A 20696-nucleotide genomic window follows, 5' to 3' on the forward strand; every position below is an offset into this window, starting at 1 on the left:
CCTTAACATATAATCATGCATTTTTGCATTAACTTTTGAGTTGATGTTGTAATTTATGAAATTATAGACTTAGCTAGTCAACCCGGTTAAACCGCTCGGTACAACCTGGTTCAACCGGTTGAACCATTTTTTAGCCTAATCCGGTTTGATTTCAAAACCGGTTTTTAAAACATTGCAATTACCAAGTTTGTGAATAGTAATCTTGACCACTTTTGACATTTTTTTTGCCTACCAATTTTGACCACCTTTGACTTTCTTTTTTTACCTTTTTTATCTTTGACTTTCCGTTTTACAGTATATTTTGACTTTTTTTACTAGTTATTTAATACAATGAAATATTTTATAACAGAGGACAAATTATAGAATTTGAAAATTATAAATTTTAAAACTTTACTTAATATTTCACAATCTAAAATTCAAACCGGTACGTAGTGGCTCACCGATGAAGTGCTCTTGTGCCAAAGATGACCGGGGTAGATGTTGGTGCACATGTCTGTTGACTTCGTCTTGTATCGAGTCTTGTAACTAGATTGAGAGACCAGGACACGTAGTACGAGAAAAACGGGAAACGGGAACGAACTAGCAGGTTCACACGAAGTGCCCAGTTCGTACGACCTGGTGTCCCTATATATATATATGGGTCTTGAGATTTCATTCGTAAAAAACTTTGTGATTCCGGTAGCGAAGCTCTGCCGAAGTGTCTCCAACCTGTAAAACGTTGTTATATCAATACAATCGACAGTTAAACTACTTCTAAGTGCATATCAAGCTGAATGAAGATCAAATCAATGAATTCCACCTCTGATTTGGTCTAGAACTCTTCTGATCGACTTGTTTATATCGATTCACCGATCCTATCAAGTGGTATCAGAGCTCAGGAGGAAGAGTTCTTACCATTTCAGCCTGTTTTCAAGGATAAAATCTGTTTTCTACTCACTTCTACACATTTTCTTAAAAATTTCAACGAATCCACGGTTAAAATGGACTGATTTTCACATATAACACGTAAAACACTGTTTTAATCAATCCTTGAAAAAATCAGACCTAAAATCAACCTAAAACTTGATAAAATTGACCAAATCGTGTGAATATCATATCAGATCGTTCGAGAATTCTCCCAGTCCGCACGAGTTGATTCAATCAGCTCGTACGAGGTGTCCAGATCGCTTGAAATTTAGTCAGATCATTTGAAAGTTTAGTCAGACCGCACGAGGTGGTCCAGACCGCACAAAGTCAATTCAGTTCGCTTGAAGGTTATCAGTTCGCACGGTGTGAACTAAATTCAGGTCGCACAGATTGAAGTTTAGGTCCAGGTCGTTTGGAAGTTAATCCGGTTCGTTTCAAATCGTCAGTTCGTTTGAAATCCTCCAGATCGCTTGAAATCTCATCAGTTCGCTTGAAATTCAGATCGTACCAAATCCAGTTCGCACCATCTCCAGGTCGTTTGGATTGTTACCAGGTCGTTTGAAAACAACATTCAGGTCGTACAGGATCTCAGATCGCGTAAATCTCCAGTTAGTTTCAAACTCAGATCGTTTGAAATTCAGTTTTTGTGAATTTTTGAAATCGAAACATGGATTCTGAATTTTACAACGCATTTGCAACACCTATCACTATGGCTCAGAACGTGAACTTAGAAAATGAAACGGGAACCATGCAAAAACCGCCTAAGCTCACGAGTATCAAGGAGTATAATGGATGGGAGGAACGTTTTGAAAATTGGGTTCAAGCGAATCACTTAGATGCGTGGGAATGTGTTGAAGAATGATATGTTAGACCGATTAATGAATACAGAGAGATTGTTGCTATTAAAGATTTAGATGACAAAGAGAGAAAGAAATACAAAAGTGAAAAGATGATGATCAGTATTTTGCAACAAGCCATTAAAGGAGACATCTTGATCTTATTGTAGCACAACGGAACTGCTCACTCAATGTGGAAAGCACTAAAAACGAAGTTTGTTGGAAGTCAAGACAAGATCAAGAACAAAAAATCGCTTTTGAAGAAAGAATTTGATCTATTTCGTGGATTAAAACCTAAAAACACCAAAACGATTATAGAAAGATATTGCAATTTGGTGGTTAACATAAAGCGATTGGATATCAAGAAAGATAGAGAAGAATGGGTTGAAAAGTTGGCTGATGCATTACCATAAGATGTTTGGGGCACATATCTTATGATTTTGAAGAATAATGGTGAATTTGCGAATCTATCACTGAGCAAGTTTATTGAAAAACTCGAAGTTCAAGAGATGGAACAACGGAAGATGGAGAAAATGAAGAATTCTAATGGTGAACAAGACGTTGGTTTGTACTACAAAGGAAGTACGAGTGATAAGACCAACATTGCACCGAAGATTGAAACTGCATTTAACACAAACAGTTCTTCTGGAGGGTCATCTCAAGGATCAAACAACAATAATAGATTCTCGTCATATCTGTCATTTGATCCAAAATTTTCAGCAACCAAGAATGGCAAAGTACTACAATGCAACATTGCATTAAATCTTGAGAATGGTCAGAATTCCTCGGAAGAGGTTGCTAAAGGTCATATGTCTTTATTGGTGACCGTATTAGAGTCTTATGAGAGTTTGGTTGCGGGAAGAATCGGAAATCCTATGTTAACAAAAGAGGATTACAATCAGATTGATGCTGAGGAAATGGAGTTAATGGATATAAAGTGGTGTATGGCTAGTGTGTTGAGAAGAGCTAAGAAGTTTAAACAGATCACCGGAAAAGATGATTTCCGTGATGCTGGAACTTCACCTTTAGGATTTGATAAATCTAAAGTTGATTATTTTCGTTGCAGGGAAAAAGGGCATTTAAGCGAGAATGCACAAATCGCGAAGCAAGTGGAGCTCAAAATCCATTCGGCAACAATGATTATCATCGAAAAACAATTTATCATCAAGTTGCTCCGCATCAACAACAAGCGCCACAAACTTCACATGCTAGGAAGGATCTGATCGAAGAGCCATCAAAGAAAGCATATCTAGTTCATCAAGAAGATGAAAGGATTCCACAGGGTTTTAATTGGGATCATTATGATCCTAACAGAACTTCAGAGTCTAAAGCATTTGTTGCTCAAATTTATGAAGATTCATCTGCTGAAGATGAAATGGCGTATGCTTATTACGAATCTCAGCAATACAGTCCCAAAAGGAAGAAGAAGAACAAGTTTCAACAGAAGAGGTTTCAGAAAAAGCACCAGTCTTTGATCACTCATCAGATGAAGAGAGTGATGATGACAGTGAAGAAATTCGAAAACTTGAATATTATAAAAGAAAATTTTCATCTGATAGGGATAATTTGTATTTTGCAGGAAAAATGGAAGAGATCAAACCTGAAGAGAATGTTCAAGTGATAAAGAAGCAGGTTAAAGAAACTCCAGCTATCAAGGTTGAGAAGGAAGCTAATACTGAAAAGATATCTAAGAAGTGTGAAAATCGTGATACTTTGAAAAGGCACAACAACAAATTGATTCATAACATGAACAGACTGAAAGAATTTTATAATGTTTTAAACAAAGCTATGAATCAATATAACAAGTCAAGCAATGAACAAGAGATAGCTATGAAGTCACTTAATGGAGCGTTCATGACAAAGCAGAAAATCATCAACTAGTACATTGAGAAATGTGCTGAACTTGAACAAAAATTGGAAACTCAGAGGATAGAAACTGAGAGGGTAAACAGGTTATTGAAAAGTTATTCATGTGCTTCTTATGTGATTGACAGGATTTATCCTACAGTCGAAGGCATGGAAGCATTTGAAGAGAAGAAACCTGAAGTAAAGAATACCGGTAAGAAACATAGTGTCGATTATACAAGGTGTCCACCGCCGCTTGAAGAAGGATATTCTCCACGAAATCCTAATTCAGAAAGAGTAAAAAAGGCAACCAATTTAAAGTGGGAATTTGAACCATCAGATGGATTGCCAGATAATATTGACGTCACATTCACAGGGTCTGACACTGATCATGAGTTTGAGTTAATAAGGAAAGTGGTCGATCAAGTGTTGGATAAGGATGAGGAGTCAGAGTCAAAGTCTGAGTCTGAGACTTCAAGTTCATCAGTTGACAGTTCAAAATCATTGGTCGAAAGAGTTTACAATAAAGATTTTCTGATGTCACAAAATAATTTGAATGATGAAACATTCAGAGTAGCATATACTTTGAATGATTCTGACAAATTATATTCTGATGAAGAATTTCCAATAAGAGGTGTTAAAACTGAAATGATCAACAAGGTTTTCAAATTAACAGAAATTAATATTTCTGAAATAAAAGATGTAAATCTTACTGAAAAACCTAAAAAATACACTTCAAGAGTTCAACAAAGATTAAATAGGAAAAAAGGTTACAGTTCTGGTTCTGGTTACCAAAAGAAACCAAACCATAACAGTAATTTCAAAAAGAAAGGTTTAGGTTTTATTCCACCTGAAAATCATAAAAATGAGAATATTTATAAACCAAAAACTAAATTGGTTTCAGGGACAAGTTCTGAAGAAGAGACAAAGAGCTTATTCTGGAAACAGTCTAACAAGGAGTTTCTTGCTGAAAAACAAAAGTTTGAGAAGATTGTGTTTGAAGCTAATCAGAAAAAGGAGAGAAGAACGTGTTATCAGTGTCAAAAAGTTGAGCACATTGCATGGAACTGTCCAAAGTCAACCCAAACAAAACAGGAAGTCTCTGAAAATTGAAAAAGATGGTTGATAATGAACCACCAACCGAACAATTTAAAGTGTTCAAAAATTCAAAATTTGAGGTTGGTGAGAGTTCAAAACGTTTTTACAAAAGAAAAGTGAATCAGAACAATCACAAATGGGTTGTTAAGAAACCAGAGGTTCGTTCTTGCGATGAATTTGTTTCTTCGTAAGCAAAGGAGCCACTTTCTGGCGATGAATCTGATTCGTCAAAGTCAGAGGAGCCACAAGTTGAGCTAAAAAGAGAAAATTCAGTTCCATCAATGGATGATGCAAACTTTCCACCATTGCGGACTGAAAATTTAAAACAAAAAGTTGGCAAAATTGAGATTTCAAATCAATTCTTTTCTGAAAAGAAAGAATTTGATATTGAAAAAGCCTTCAGTTCAAAATATTTTTGGAAAAATGGTTGACGGGAAGGTCAAAGGGGTAAAGGAATTTTGTGAAAAAGAATAAGAAAGGAAAGAAACCGAGTGATGATGACTCGGAAACACCCAAGGACCGTCAGGCTTGGGTGAATCTCTTTAACTGAAAATCCTGACTTGCCGGAGCTCCCAAGTTGATAATTGTGGAGCAGGAATCGACATCATTCTTGAAAAATGTTTTTGTGAAAAACCTACAAGTGTTAGATTTTACAAGTGGTTGAAAGAACAAAGTGATGAATAAATCCCCGATCCTACAAGTGGTGTGTGAAATCAACAAAATTAATTTTCCGAAAAAACCATTTTAATTAAAACAAACTTAAGTGTTTTGAGATCATAATGGGAAAATAGTTTGTTGTCAGGGGGAGTTCTGATTGTTTATGCCAAGAGAATGGAGAATTGAAGCAATTCACATCAGTTTGTCAGTTTATTTGTACAGTTTATTGCGGTTTATTTTCAAATTTTCCTGGAAAATCAAAAATTGAAACATATTTTTGATTTTAGGGGGAGTAAAAAATTTAGAAATTTTGAAAATTTGAAAAATCCAAAAACATGATAAAATCTAAAATCATTGAAGAATCAAAAATGAGTTTTGTTGTGAAAAAGAGGAAATGATAGTACATCAGTGGACAATCACAGCATGCTAAAGATTTGGAAAGTTAAATATGTGATAAACGGTCTTACTAATGATATGCTAGTAGGTTTTTACTCATTTAATAGATTGTTTTCGAGATATAAACCTAAATATCAAATACTTACTTATCTCGTGGGGAACATCTCTCGGATATATGGGTAACCCCCGAAATCTTGTTTGAAAGATTGTCTATTTCTGACATACTAGGTCTTTGTGCGTGATGATATCTAGGGTATTATACCAGGACTTCTGATTTTACGGGAGCAATAGCCTAGTCCTCGTATAATACTCTGCACTGCTTTAATCATAAAGCCCACCCTCAGCATAAAAAATGATGAAACATTGAAAAATGCTAATCACGTGCTGTTGAAGAAAAGATCCCCAAACGGGACACACCTAAAGACGAGCCATCATCTCTTTGTCTGAACGGAAGTTCTAACCTGAGCTCTCATGGTCTCGCATTACCCGGTTATAGATATCATTAGTGTACATTCACCTGTAAGACTGAATATAGGAATCTTGATACGGGAGTATATTCAGAGGTGGAACACGCGAATAAGTTTAAGTTCTTAAATCACTAAATTCATATCTCGAAACAGTTGAACTTTGTGTGAAAATTTAAGTGGACCAGTATACTGATAATCTAAGTGAATCGTTTAGAACTTAAAGTCTAAAAAGGTCAACGGTGTTAGTGATTTGTCTCAAAAACTGATATGATCCTCTTACACAAACTCACAAAAATATTGTCTGTAAATATTTCTTTACTGTTTTTTATTAAAGAAAAATTCCAGAAAGATTTTCGGAGTGTTTTAGCATAAAATTTTGTAAAATCAAAAAGATTTTATTTCATTTTATTTTCGACAATTGATGTTGAAAAAGCTGATTTTCAAAATTCCAAGTGCTAAACATAATGAACAAACAGAGGGTTGGGAGAGTTTGTTTGAAATGTGAAATGATTTTGAAATGTTTAAACGGTTCATTAAATTGAAACCAAATTTGAATGTTTCGAATACAAGTGGTTTATTTGAGAAATGTTAAACGATATCTACAAGTGGTTTCTAAATTTGCTAAATTTTAAAACTTGTGAAATTTACTTTTGGGTAGAGTATGTGCAGGTTAACAACTTTGGAAGAGCTAGGTTTCGAATCTTAAGGATATGCAAATTAGAGACAGGTTTCTAATCCTGTTGCTATGGAGAGCCAGGAGACGTTTCTGAACCTGTGAAAGCTGCAAAGCAAGATCCCCGTGTCTAAACCTGAGCAGAGTTTGAGCCAGGTTATGATCCTAGAACAAGAGCTATTCCAGACTGCGATCCCGGCTTTTCGAAAGGGGGAGTCTGAAGACATTAGAGCTAGGTTCGAATCCTGTCGTTCACGCTAGCAGCTGATGCTGAAGAACTTAAGGATTCAAGAGATCTGATCAAGAGAATAGAGTCAGGTTGAGATTCTGGAAGTGAAGAGAGAGATTGAAGGATGCTTACAGCGAAAGATACTTTGGAGAGAGCGAGAAGACTGATTAAGACTGAAGACTCGTCATACTGAAGACTCGTACCGAAGACTCGTCAACATCTAAGGGGGAGTTTGTTGGTGCATATGTCTGTCGACTTCGTCTTGTATCGAGTGTTGTAACTAGATTGATAGACCAGGACACGTACTACGAGAAAAACGGGAAACAGGGACGAACTAGCAGGTTCACACGAAGTGGCCAGTTCGCACGAACTGGTCAGTTCGTGCGAACTGGGCCAGACCGTATGACTGCTGGTTCGTGCGACCTGGTGTCCTTATATATATGGGTCTTGAGATTTCATTTGTAAAAAACTTTGTGATTCCAGTAGCGAAGCTCTGCCGAAGTGTCTCCAGCCTGTAAAACGTTGTTATATCAATACAATCGACAGTTAAACTACTTCTAAGTGCATATCAAGCTGAATGAAGATCAAATCAATCAATTCCGCCTCTGATTTGGTCTAGAACTTTTCTGATCGACTTGTTTAGATCGATTCACCGATCCTATCAGTAGAGAGAGTTCCACCTAAGAGTGAAGCACCCGCATGACTTGCATAACTTGAATCTAGCCTACAATCCAATATTTCTTCTCTTAGTAAATAGATATTTGTCACTAAGTCATGCTTCTTTGTTGAGATTGTTTGCCAAAAAGCTATAGTCAACTTCAGTTGAACTAGCATGACTTCAAGGACTTTTCTGTCCATGAATTTTCGGAAAATGCCAATAGGAAGTAGCGGAGAAAAGACTTAAAGGGGAAGTGTCACACCCCAACCGATGACAGAAACATCAGAGTGAGACGAAAACATGATTGTTCATAGTATCACAACACTAATTGTGACAATAATAATTAATCAAGATTTCATAAATGCAAAGATGAATACATTGTTCAACCAAACAAATACTTTAAAATTGTAGCAACGAAACATGAAACATAAATAATTTTTTATTCATTTGGGCGTGTATCTAAGTCCACCGTAAACTTGTTTTCTTCGTTCATCATCTATCAACCTGCAACATGTATTAAAAGATGATCAACATATATGTTGGCAAGTATACAAATTTGAATACATAGCATAATATGAAAATGTTTTAATGGTGTTCATATCCAATATGATAAAATGTATAACTCGTTACTAACATACTACACAAGTGTAAGCTATATGTCAAACCAGAGTTTAACGCAATGGTGATTACCCAACATCGTCGAAACAAAGAAGGTGTAATGGTGTTTTACTTAACAATACCAAAAGAATACGGGCGGGGCGTTAATCCTATAGTGCTATAATTGTTAAGGTAAGCTTGTAAAGTTAATGAGCATATAGACACGTGTAACATTTATGAGATTAATAAGTATCAACAAGTCTCATGTTTAATTGTGGATAGAGCGTGATTTGTAAACATGTTTAATAGTATTGCGTGTTTTTGTATTAATGTACATGTTGCATCCAAAGTGAATAAAATGAAAAAGGGATCGAGTATACTTACATTTTTGTGTAGAGTTCCACGAAAACCGAGAGCTGAGTTGAAGGAGGTTGGTACACCGAGGTCACCCTGAAATGGGTAAACGAAGGTGTGAATGTTTTGATGTGAAAAGGGTTCAGATCAGATTGTAAAATACGAAAAAGTACGAAATAAACAAGTAACAGACCCTTTCGTGCGACTGGTCTGTTCAAACGCGTATTCATGCGTAAAATTTAATCTGTAAACTGCTTAACATGATACAGTGTCACACCCCCAAAATCCACACGCGGAGTATCACCGCTTGGAGGCATGACTGACCAGGATCCTAACCACCAATCATATTGAACGTATAAAGTAGTTAAGTATAGCGGAAGCATTTAAGTAACCCAAACAATAGTATGTATGATTTAACATAAGTGTTGAAACATCATTCACGATCCTTTGCCCACAACGACCTGCTCCTCCTTGTGCAAGCTCCATAATGTACCTAAGGTCCTGCAAGGCATGCAGCAGCGAGTCAACAACTAGTTGAGCGAGTTCACAGAAAGTAAGTTCAGTAATAGCATAGTATAGCAAACATTGCGTTCGTTTATCTAATCATGCATCGTATTAGTTCGTTCATTGCTCATGTATAGTATCGGTTCGTATCGCGGGCCCCTTTCGGCATGTATGCGAAGATTAGGGAAAGTTCTCAAGTATTCTAGACTATGTATATTTGTATCGCGGCCACCCTGGCATGTGTGCGAAGTTTTAGTATATAGTCGCGGCCTTTCCAAGGCATGTGTGCGAAGATCAGTCATAATATCGCGGCCAACCCCTGGCGTGTATGCGAAGATCAGTTCAATTGGTATACTAGTCTAGCCGTATCTTATCATTCACCACCCTCACCCTGAGGACTCATATCATTATGTTCTGTTAACTAAGTATGTACGTATAGTTTATTCAATCCCATTCCCACCCTGGGAACCCCATGCCTTGGCTGTGTGAACTCACCTTGGGTTGCTCGGCAGATACACAAAGAAAGGAAGAGAGTTCTTGAACTAACAGTGGTCAACCACGTCCTAACAGGGTGATCACATAAGTCAGGTTTTGTTCAAGTATTGCACGTATGTATCACATAAGCTAACACGTTGCAAGCATGCAAGGATCATGGTAAACATGTACACGTAACATCAATCCGATAAACAATCAAGTGTTCGGCCCAACCATAACCCGGCCCAATGACAATAATAGCCCAATCAGATAAGCAGTCCAATTAGCAGAGATGTAAACGAGTCCAATTGTCCGGCCCAATTAGTTGGGCTCGTGTCAGTGTGTAAGTCCAATTATGTGTCCGTGCATGGTCTCGACTCGCAACAGAGATTACGAGTCGCAACAAGGGAGATCTCGACAGATGCATATCCTTCGAGACTAGGTGGTTTCGAGTCCGGTCTCGAGTCGCAACGGGGTTACGAGTCGTAACAGCTGGTCTCGGCTCATCATGGTTTGGTTACGAGTCGCAACCGGGACTCGCAACCACGGTTTCGGCTCATGCTGTTGTGTGAGGTTCCGAGTCGCAACAAGACTCGCAATCTCGGTTTCGACTCGCAATCCGTGTGCTTAACAACTTGTAACAGTTTCCATGTTTCATGCAATCAGTTATGCCAATCAATTATCAATTTCCATAATTCAAATCAACTAACAGTTTCTCATGAATCCTACCAAGTATTATCGATCAAACAGGCAATAACAACATAAATTCTTATGAACCCTAATTTAACCATATGAACAATAATACCACTTAATCATATTAAGTTCCGGTTCCATGCACGTTAATAATCTGATTTGCAAAACATCACAGCCGATCCACAAGACTTTAACATTAAATATCATCAACAATAAATCCGATTTCGTAACATGGTGGCCGATTAACTAACCTATCCGACCGATCAATCAAGTAAGTTTGGCCGATTGACTAGCCGATCAACAACAACATCCTAACAATCCAGTTAACATGCATATCCAATTAACAACATATCTGATTAACAACATATCCGATTAACAACACATCCGGCCGGTTTATAATACGTTCGGCCGATCGAACAAAGCTTAATTTAACACAGAATCATTCAAAGCATGCGATCTTATAATCATTCAATCAATAGGTCACAATTAAACACTAACCGATCGGGTAGAAGTGATTCGAATTCGAGGTTGATGTCCGGCCGTCTTGTGTTTGCGAACGAGAGGGAGAGTTTGTGTGTGTTCTTGATTGCTAAGTTTGTAAAACTAAAAACCCTAGAGGTAATGTGTGTATATATGCGTGTGAAGGGAAGTGGGCCGAAACTCCCCACTTGGACTACCTCATGGTCTCGAGTCCAACCATATGGACCGAGTGGGTTCTTGTAAAAGGTTTTACTAATCGGTTCAATTAGTAACATATGCAATCACATTAAGTCACGTAACATGCAACATTCAATCAATCAATATAATCACATAATCATGTAACACATAACATATCATGTATTCGTTCAAGTAACATAGTTCTGGAGTACGGGTTGTCACATTATCCCCAACTAATTGGAAATTTCGTCCCGAAATTTGGTATGCACTCACTGAGGAAGCTAGGTAAGTTCAATCGTTTACTGGTTTTTTTCCTGGGGTGTCACATCCTCCCCCCGTTGATCTGGAATTTCGTCCCGAAATTCCGAAGTAGTAGCTTCAGTCTCAGTAGTGGTAGCATTAGTTTCGAGTAACTGGGGGTACTTTTCTGTCATCCTGTCTTCGCGTTCCCAGGTGTACTCTGGGCCACGTTGGAGTTCCAACGAACTCGAACAAGAGGGATTCTCTTGTGTTTGAGGACCTTCACATCCTGGTCCGTGATTTCAACTGGTTTCCCGACGAACTGCAACCGCTCGTCGATAGTTCGATACATGAAAGACATTGTGAACTGCCCCGAGTTCAGCTGATAGGTTCAATCTATAGGCTACCCTGCCTGTACGTTCTATGATCTCGAATGGTCCCCGACCTGAAATTCCAATGGCTTTCTACGCTTGCCCGCGTAGGCTTTCTGACGGTCGCGTGCTGCCGCCGTGCGTTGTCGTATCTGTGCAATCTTTTTCCGTGGCATCCATTACAATCTCTGGACCCGTAATCTGACTATCCCCCACCTCTGCCCAACAAAGAGGTGACCGGCATCTACGCTCGTACAATGCCTCGAATGGAGCGGTTTGTATGCTGCTGTGCTCATGTTTAATCGTGAGTTGGATGGTTTGTGCATTGCTTGCCAAAGTTCTGGCGTGAATCGTGCATCGTGGTCCGAAATGATGGACGTGGGCACCCCGTGCCTCGAACAATCTTCTTTAAGATAGATGTCTGCGAGAGTGGAGAACTTGTCCGTTTCCTTAATCGGTAGGAAGTGTGCAGACTTGGTGAGTCGATCCACGATCACCCATATGGTATCGTTCCCATGCTGGGATCGAGGTAGGCCTGTAACGAAATCCATGGAAATTTCTTCCCATTTCCACTGAGGTATCTTAAGCTGCTGAAGTAGGCCCGTTGGTTTCCGATATTCAACCTTGACTCCCACACAGGTCAAGCATTTTCCAACGTACGTAGCGATGTGGGCCTTCATACTAGGCCACCAATAAGTAGTGCTGATGTCGTAGTACGTTCCATCCGACCCTGGATGTACTGAGTGGTAAGACTTGTGAGCTTCATCCATCACAAGTTCGCATAGACCGTCGTTAAGTGAGACCCAAATATGCCCCGTTACAGAGTAGGCGCCGTCTGCCTTCTGTCCTAATCGTTGTTGTGTGCCGCGTAAGGCTCCAGCCTTGACGTTTTCGGGCTTCTGTGCTTCTATCTGAGCAGTTCGTATCTGTGCTGGAAGGCTAGATTGGATCGTAGCAGTAGCGCTCGCACGCGCTAAGGTAGAGTGTCCTTCCGACTGAGGGCGTCCGCCACAACATTGGCCTTGCCTGGATGGTACTTGATGGCGCATTCGTAGTCGCTATGTAGTTCAACCCATCATCGTTGACGCATGTTCAAATCCTTCTGCCTAAGGATATGCTCGAGACTCCTGTGATCGGTGTAAATCGTGCACCTGGTACCGTACAGGTAGTGTCGCCATATCTTAAGCGCGAAAACGACAGCTCCCAGCTCTAAGTCGTACGTTGTGTAGTTGCGTCTATGAATCTTAAGTTAACGTGAAGCAAAAGCGATAACCTTGTCGCGCTGAAAGCAGTCTCCTGGGGCTCTCCCAGCAATAGGTGACACCCTTCTGTGTCAGTAGCGTAAGTGGCTGAGCAATCTCTGAGAAATCCCTGCATAAACCGTCTGTAGTATGTGGTGTAGGCCTGATTTCTGGTCGAGTCTACCTTGGATGGATTGACACGGATCCCATCCTTGCTCACTATATGGCCTAAGAAGTGGACTTCACGAATACTATGACGAACTCGTCTAGGTAGGGTCTGCACACCCTGTTCATAAGGTCCTTAAATACGGCAGGAGCGTTCAAATAATATCAAACCATCCATCATATCAAACATAAAGTATAGTAAATTAAAATAGTCCATAAAACCCAGTACGATTCATGTTCAAACCAAACTTTGTTTGAGTAACAGAGACATAATAAAGAAAATCCCAAAACGAGTTATAACTTCAAGCAGCGTCTCCTTGTCCTAGCATGAAAGCTCGACCCCTTGCCTCGTTGCCATTGTTGTTGTTGTTGTTCCCATTGCCCTGGTTATTATTGTTGTTCAGATTCTGGTTCAACTGTGGGCAATCGCGCTTGAAATGACCTTCTGCCCCACACTGGAAACATCCCCGATTTCCACGCTGTGGCTGCTGCTGCTGCTGTGGGTTCTGAGGAACTGGTGGTGGAAGTTGCTGATTCTGGTTTGCAGGTCGTGAGCTCCTGCAATCTTTGGCTTCGTGCCCTATCTTGAAACATCTCTGGCAACGTTCCTTGCGACACCTTCCACTGTGGTGCTTGTTACACTTGTTACATAGTGGGTGTACTCCCCTGTATCCACCCTGCTCCTGACTGCCAGATGATTGCTGACTCGGGTTCTGGTAGTCGTTCGTTCTGCGCTGCTGTGCTTGAGACTGATCGGAATCCCCATCCCATTTCCGTTTGTTGTCGTTGGGTGTAGCAGAAGTAGCAGCTGGGGTGACTGTAGCAGTAGCGTTGACACGCTTTGGTAGTTTATTCTGATCCACTGCCTGGTCGGTAATGCGATGAGCGAGGCGTTGGATTTCCTGGATGTTTTCGAGATTAGCCGAAGTCACGTGGCTCTGAATTTCTGGCGCCAATCCCTTGAGATACAACTCAATGCGCTTGTATGGAGGGTCCACCATAGTAGGGCACAGAACTGCCAGCTCGTTTGACCGTTTCGTATATGCTTCGATCTCTGACCCAATCATTTTCAGACTATACAGCTCGTCTTCCAGCTTGTGAATGTCTTCACGCGTGCAATACTCCCTCTTGATGAGTTCCTTAAAATCGTTCCATGGGGTGGCGTTAGCAGCTGCCAACCCTAAGATTTGAACTTGGGCGTTCCACCAAGTTAGTGCTATTCCCTCCAAGGTGCCGGTGGCAAACTTGACCTTGCGAGCCTCAGGGCACTCGCACATTTCGAATACGGATTCTAGCTTCTCAAACCAGTGGAGGAGTCCCACTGCCCCCTCTGTGCCGCTGAAGGAATTTGGACGACAGTCCATGAAATTCTTAAAGGTGCAAACTTGCTGCGCTGGTTGACCTATTGTGTACGAATAGGGCAAAGTTTAAATACAAAGGCTAGCTTAGGAATGTAGGATCTAAAGGTCCTAGCGTAAGTTATGTCTACAGGGTATACTACCTGCTTGAGCAGCTGCAAGTGCCGCAACAACTTGAGCTTGAACGAGAGCCTCTAGCTGGGCTTGAGTCATGTTAATCCTTCCAGACATGATCTTCATAGTAAGAGTAACGTAAATAAGAGTGGTTCGCGAGTAGGGCGATGACAGAAAAGTGTAAGCACGTAGGTGTTCTCATGTAGTCAAAGCATGTGTATCTAAGCGTAATGCGAGCAAAGTTCTAGGCAGTTCTAGCAAACAGGCAATAAACATAAACCTTATTACCTAGGATGTCGAGTCTTGCACGTGGAGCGAAGCGTCGTTGTGGATCGTTGAGAGCACTGTTCTGGTTATAGTCCGGTTTTAATAAAAACGTTTTCCCATATTAAAACCAAGTTCTCTATAACCAATGGCTCTGATACCAATCTGTCACACCCCCAAAATCCACACGCGGAGTATCACCGCTTGGAGGCATGACTGACCAGGATCCTAACCACCAATCATATTGAACGTATAAAGTAGTTAAGTATAGCGGAAGCATTTAAGTAACCCAAACAATAGTATGTATGATTTAACATAAGTGTTGAAACATCATTCACGATCCTTTGCCCACAACGACCTGCTCCTCCCTGTGCAAGCTCCATAATGTACCTAAGGTCCTGCAAGGCATGCAGCAGCGAGTCAACAACTAGTTGAGCGAGTTCACAGAAAGTAAGTTCAGTAATAGCATAGTATAGCAAACATTGCGTTCGTTTATCTAATCATGCATCGTATTAGTTCGTTCATTGCTCATGTATAGTATCGGTTCGTATCGCGGGCCCCTTTCGGCATGTATGCGAAGATTAGGGAAAGTTCTCAAGTATTCTAGACTATGTATATTTGTATCGCGGCCACCCTGGCATGTGTGCGAAGTTTTAGTATATAGTCGCAGCCTTTCCAAGGCATGTGTGCGAAGATCAGTCATAATATCGCGGCCAACCCCTGGCGTGTATGCGAAGATCAGTTCAATTGGTATACTAGTCTAGCCGTATCTTATCATTCACCACCCTCACCCTGAGGACTCATATCATTATGTTCTGTTAACTAAGTATGTACGTATAGTTTATTCAATCCCATTCCCACCCTGGGAACCCCATGCCTTGGCTGTGTGAACTCACCTTGGGTTGCTCGGCAGATACACAAAGAAAGGAAGAGAGTTCTTGAACTAACAGTGGTCAACCACGTCCTAACAGGGTGATCACATAAGTCAGGTTTTGTTCAAGTATTGCACGTATGTATCACATAAGCTAACACGTTGCAAGCATGCAAGGATCATGGTAAACATGTACACGTAACATCAATCCGATAAACAATCAAGTGTTCGGCCCAACCATAACCCGGCCCAATGACAATAATAGCCCAATCAGATAAGCAGTCCAATTAGCAGAGATGTAAACGAGTCCAATTGTCCGGCCCAATTAGTTGGGCTCGTGTCAGTGTGTAAGTCCAATTATGTGTCCGTGCATGGTCTCGACTCGCAACAGAGATTACGAGTCGCAACAAGGGAGATCTCGACAGATGCATATCCTTCGAGACTAGGTGGTTTCGAGTCCGGTCTCGAGTCGCAACGGGGTTACGAGTCGTAACAGCTGGTCTCGGCTCATCATGGTTTGGTTACGAGTCGCAACCGGGACTCGCAACCACGGTTTCGGCTCATGCTGTTGTGTGAGGTTCCGAGTCGCAACAAGACTCGCAATCTCGGTTTCGACTCGCAATCCGTGTGCTTAACAACTTGTAACAGTTTCCATGTTTCATGCAATCAGTTATGCCAATCAATTATCAATTTCCATAATTCAAATCAACTAACAGTTTCTCATGAATCCTACCAAGTATTATCGATCAAACAGGCAATAACAACATAAATTCTTATGAACCCTAATTTAACCATATGAACAATAATACCACTTAATCATATTAAGTTCCGGTTCCATGCACGTTAATAATCTGATTTGCAAAACATCACAGCCGATCCACAAGACTTTAACATTAAATATCATCAACAATAAATCCGATTTCGTAACATGGTGGCCGATTAACTAACCTATCCGACCGATCAATCAAGTAAGTTTGGCCGATTGACTAGCCGATCAACAACAACATCCTAACAATCCAGTTAACATGCATATCCAATTAACAACATATCTGATTAACAACATATCCGATTAACAACACATCCGGCCGGTTTATAATACGTTCGGCCGATCGAACAAAGCTTAATTTAACACAGAATCATTCAAAGCATGCGATCTTATAATCATTCAATCAATAGGTCACAATTAAACACTAACCGATCGGGTAGAAGTGATTCGAATTCGAGGTTGATGTCCGGCCGTCTTGTGTTTGCGAACGAGAGGGAGAGTTTGTGTGTGTTCTTGATTGCTAAGTTTGTAAAACTAAAAACCCTAGAGGTAATGTGTGTATATATGCGTGTGAAGGGAAGTGGGCCGAAACTCCCCACTTGGACTACCTCATGGTCTCGAGTCCAACCATATGGACCGAGTGGGTTCTTGTAAAAGGTTTTACTAATCGGTTCAATTAGTAACATATGCAATCACATTAAGTCACGTAACATGCAACATTCAATCAATCAATATAATCACATAATCATGTAACACATAACATATCATGTATTCGTTCAAGTAACATAGTTCTGGAGTACGGGTTGTCACATACAGCAACAGTAATGGTTATACCAAATGAAAACAGAAAGTAAAATTAGCTAAACAGTTAAGTAAGGACAACCCAGGTGTGCCAACTCAACATTGAAAGCGTGAGCCAAGTGTTAGAGGCTGGATGCGGTTAACTTACTTTCTGACTAGCAAACCGTTTGGTATTCATCACTGATGAATTGACATCGTAAAGAATCGAAAAAAACACATATGAAAACAGTCACTTTGGTGCGACAGGGGTCTCCCGTCGTGCGAAAGGTATCAGTTTTGTAGAAAACGGTTTTTTGATCTATCCGAAACAGATCATTTCTTGGTTGAAATTAACTCTAACACAAACCCACAACTATGGACTGAGTTGTGAGTCTGGTGGGTTCTAGATTCCATCAAGATTGTACAGAAATTAAAACGAAATGTATGAACAAGTTGTAAAAACATCAAAGTTTGTAAATCTTGATTTGAATCTCATATGTGGTGAGGTTTCAACATTAGTTTGACCAAGCGAACTCGTGAAAACCACCTATGAGACGTGTTCAATCAAGAGGATTTGTAAGAAAAGTTTAAGAAATGGAACTAAAATGCATAAGAATGTAATTAAAATGAAGGAAACGAAAGAAAATCGATACCAAGACTTCTAATCACGAGAGGGAGAGTTTAGAGCGTTTGGAGAGTGTCTGTGAGACTGAGCAAGAAAAATGAGTGAAGTAGTGCACCTATTTATAGGTATAGGGTGAGTTTGGGGTGACAGATCCTGTCGCACGAAATGGGGTCCTTTCGTGCGAGAGGTGCCTTCCCTTCCTCTCGAAGGTTCAAGTTCGATTATTTGTTGCGTTTTAGTTGGTTTTACGTGTAATATGCATAAATGTGGATCGTACAAGTATGGAACATGTATAATGGTGTTTAAAACATTGATTTTTGAGAATAAACATGCACACAAGTCTAGCATAAATAACATAGATGTGAATAAAATACTTAAATTTTCATTATGATTAATAGTGTCGGATTACAAAGTTGAAACTAAATAGAATACAACATGAGTACAAGTTTCTGAAAATAGAATTTACAACAATACTTTCTAAATATAGGAAGTACAGAATTACGAAGCGTTACAGTCTCCCCTGTGACAACCCGAGTTTTCAAGGTCCTTATCTGATTTAACTTCGTACGTATTTGCTAAGCGTGTTTAATAAATTTTTGTGGTGCAATATTAATGTCATTTGTGACAGGTATTATATGTGGGTATATGTCATACATTTGAAAATTGTTTAATTATTTAAAACATGAAACTTGTGCCAAACACCCTACATCCGAAAACACCCCCACTCGAAAACACACCCACCCACGAAATCATTTCTGGATGGAAACACATAAGTGTTTTCGTCCACTATGTGACTAGCGAAAACAGAATGGGCTTCGGCCCAGTAACAACCGGTTATAGTGTGGTGATATTGACCTTTTTACGTTAGACTTTTGTTAATGAGTAAACCCTAAAACCATTCTCTCTCTATCTCGTTACTTCTGTGCGACGTGCCATCAAGATCAAGATCCTCAAACCCTTGATAGCATCAAGCCTTTTATTCTGCATAACTCGGTTAGTTGCACTGTTGTTTGAATCATGCATGACTCCTTAGTAAATCACCACATGTCCGTATGTATATGTTTATTTGGTTGAATTCATGTGACTATTTGACATCATGAATAAACTGTTAGTGGGTAATGATTGTGAACTTATAATTGAATTGAATGTTGATAATGATTATTGATATCATAAGTTGTCGGCTAGTGTATATTTTGGTCTAATAGCATCGTCTACAATATTCCTTCATATTATGCAAGGTGTTTGTCAGAATATATGTGGATAGAATAGTGAGTAATTGCCGGCTAAATGATCGTAAACTGACCCACCTTAAAATCGGTCCAATCATGTGTGAGTTAACTAAAGTTTTGGGCGGCCATTATTGTCTTTAATGATCATATGTATATGTGCTTCTAATTCCGTTGTGGTCGGGTACTGTATGGAAGGGAATGTGAGGGGTGCAGCCTATATGAATCAAATAAAATACTTGAGGCCATGTGAATACTTGAATGAGTATATATATGAGGCAGACCACTAACAATTTATGGCCCAATCACCTCTTGAGGTGATTTGTAGTGGCCGACCATGACTCAATTAATTAGATTTCTTCATGTATTACATGTTATGGTATTTCGATGATTTATTTAGGGATTTTGTTGATGTTGATCTTGTAACTATTAGTGTTGACTAGGGTTGTGGATGTATGAAACTGTTAAGGGATAATTAAGGTTGTCATTGTTTGGAAACTGTTATTGATGTTGTTGCTGCCACAGACGAAAACACAAAGGGCCAGACGAAATCACCAAATGATTTCGTCACTTAAGGGATTTCGCCAAGCATGTGTTTTCGGCACATGTGATTTCGTGGAGCGTCTTCGGCTAAGCATGTAACGTTGTTCAGTTTATTAAACATGTTAACTCTGTTAATTTAGTAACCTCAGTTAGTCTAATAATTCTCTTACATGTTAACTCTGTTAAGTACGTAACTATGTTTAGCCTATTAACCGAGTTAAGCTTATTAACTCATTTAACTTTATTCACAATGATAGACTCATGTATGACACTCTGTTAAGGGGTAACTCTTGTTAACTCTGTTAGTTAATTTTGTTAGCTAATTAACAGTGTTGGTATGTTAATCCTGTTAAGAGTGTTAACTTTGCAAAGTATGTTACCTGCCTGTTAATCCCGTCAAGCATGAATTACATGGCTTTGATTATCTGCTTAAACACACTTCGTGACATAAATGGCATACTAACGAAACTGATTGTATATACGTGCGTACTATAGGTCGTGACTGATTATTTGTGAGCGTGTATTTCTTTAGCAAACCGAGCAAACCAAGGTGAGTTCACACTCTTACTAAGGCATGGGATTCCCAGGGCTTGGGAATGGGATTGAAAGGATAAGGTTGAATAGATTCATACGGACATTATTACTAGACTACCATACCATCGTCCTCGGTTGTGCAGGATACATACGTAAAACCTACGTATACTTGTATTGCTCACTGTCCTCAGGTTGCGAAGGACACTCACGTAAAACCTACGTGAACTTATACTCACTACTGCCTCGGTTGTGTCAGGAACTTATGTAAAACCTACGTAAACCCCCGCGTACCCCTATCCTCGGTTGTGAAGGATACTTACGTAAAACCTACGTAAACTTGTACGTATTACTGTTCTCGGGATATGTAGAACACTTATGGTTACGAATAGTCTAGTGGTTATACAACATGGGAAGCCCCCACCAATAGAACGTACTAACGGCCCAGTAGAGCCACGTGTTACAAACGAATATACTATTACGCATTTACTTTCTGTGAACTCGCTCAACTAGTTGTTGACCCTCTGTTACATGCCTTGCAGGTCGATAGGTACATG

General features: G+C 39.8%; 1 protein-coding gene across 1 annotated transcript in view; it reads left to right on the forward strand.

Annotated features, from left to right (window-relative positions):
* The first annotated feature begins 2176 nt into the window (after positions 1 to 2176).
* Positions 2177 to 20696, forward strand: part of LOC110881193 (nucleoporin GLE1-like) — a 29489-nt gene continuing 10969 nt past the window's right edge. The window contains exons 1-5 of the mRNA XM_022129534.1: positions 2177 to 2474; positions 2912 to 3191; positions 3302 to 3436; positions 3737 to 3801; positions 4492 to 4685. Of these exons, the coding sequence (XP_021985226.1) occupies positions 2177 to 2474; positions 2912 to 3191; positions 3302 to 3436; positions 3737 to 3801; positions 4492 to 4685 (972 nt within the window). The remainder of the gene's footprint in view (positions 2475 to 2911; positions 3192 to 3301; positions 3437 to 3736; positions 3802 to 4491; positions 4686 to 20696) is intronic.

This window comes from Helianthus annuus, chromosome 10 (genome assembly GCF_002127325.2).
Source record: "Helianthus annuus cultivar XRQ/B chromosome 10, HanXRQr2.0-SUNRISE, whole genome shotgun sequence".
In the NCBI taxonomy this organism is placed as follows: Eukaryota; Viridiplantae; Streptophyta; class Magnoliopsida; order Asterales; family Asteraceae; genus Helianthus; species Helianthus annuus.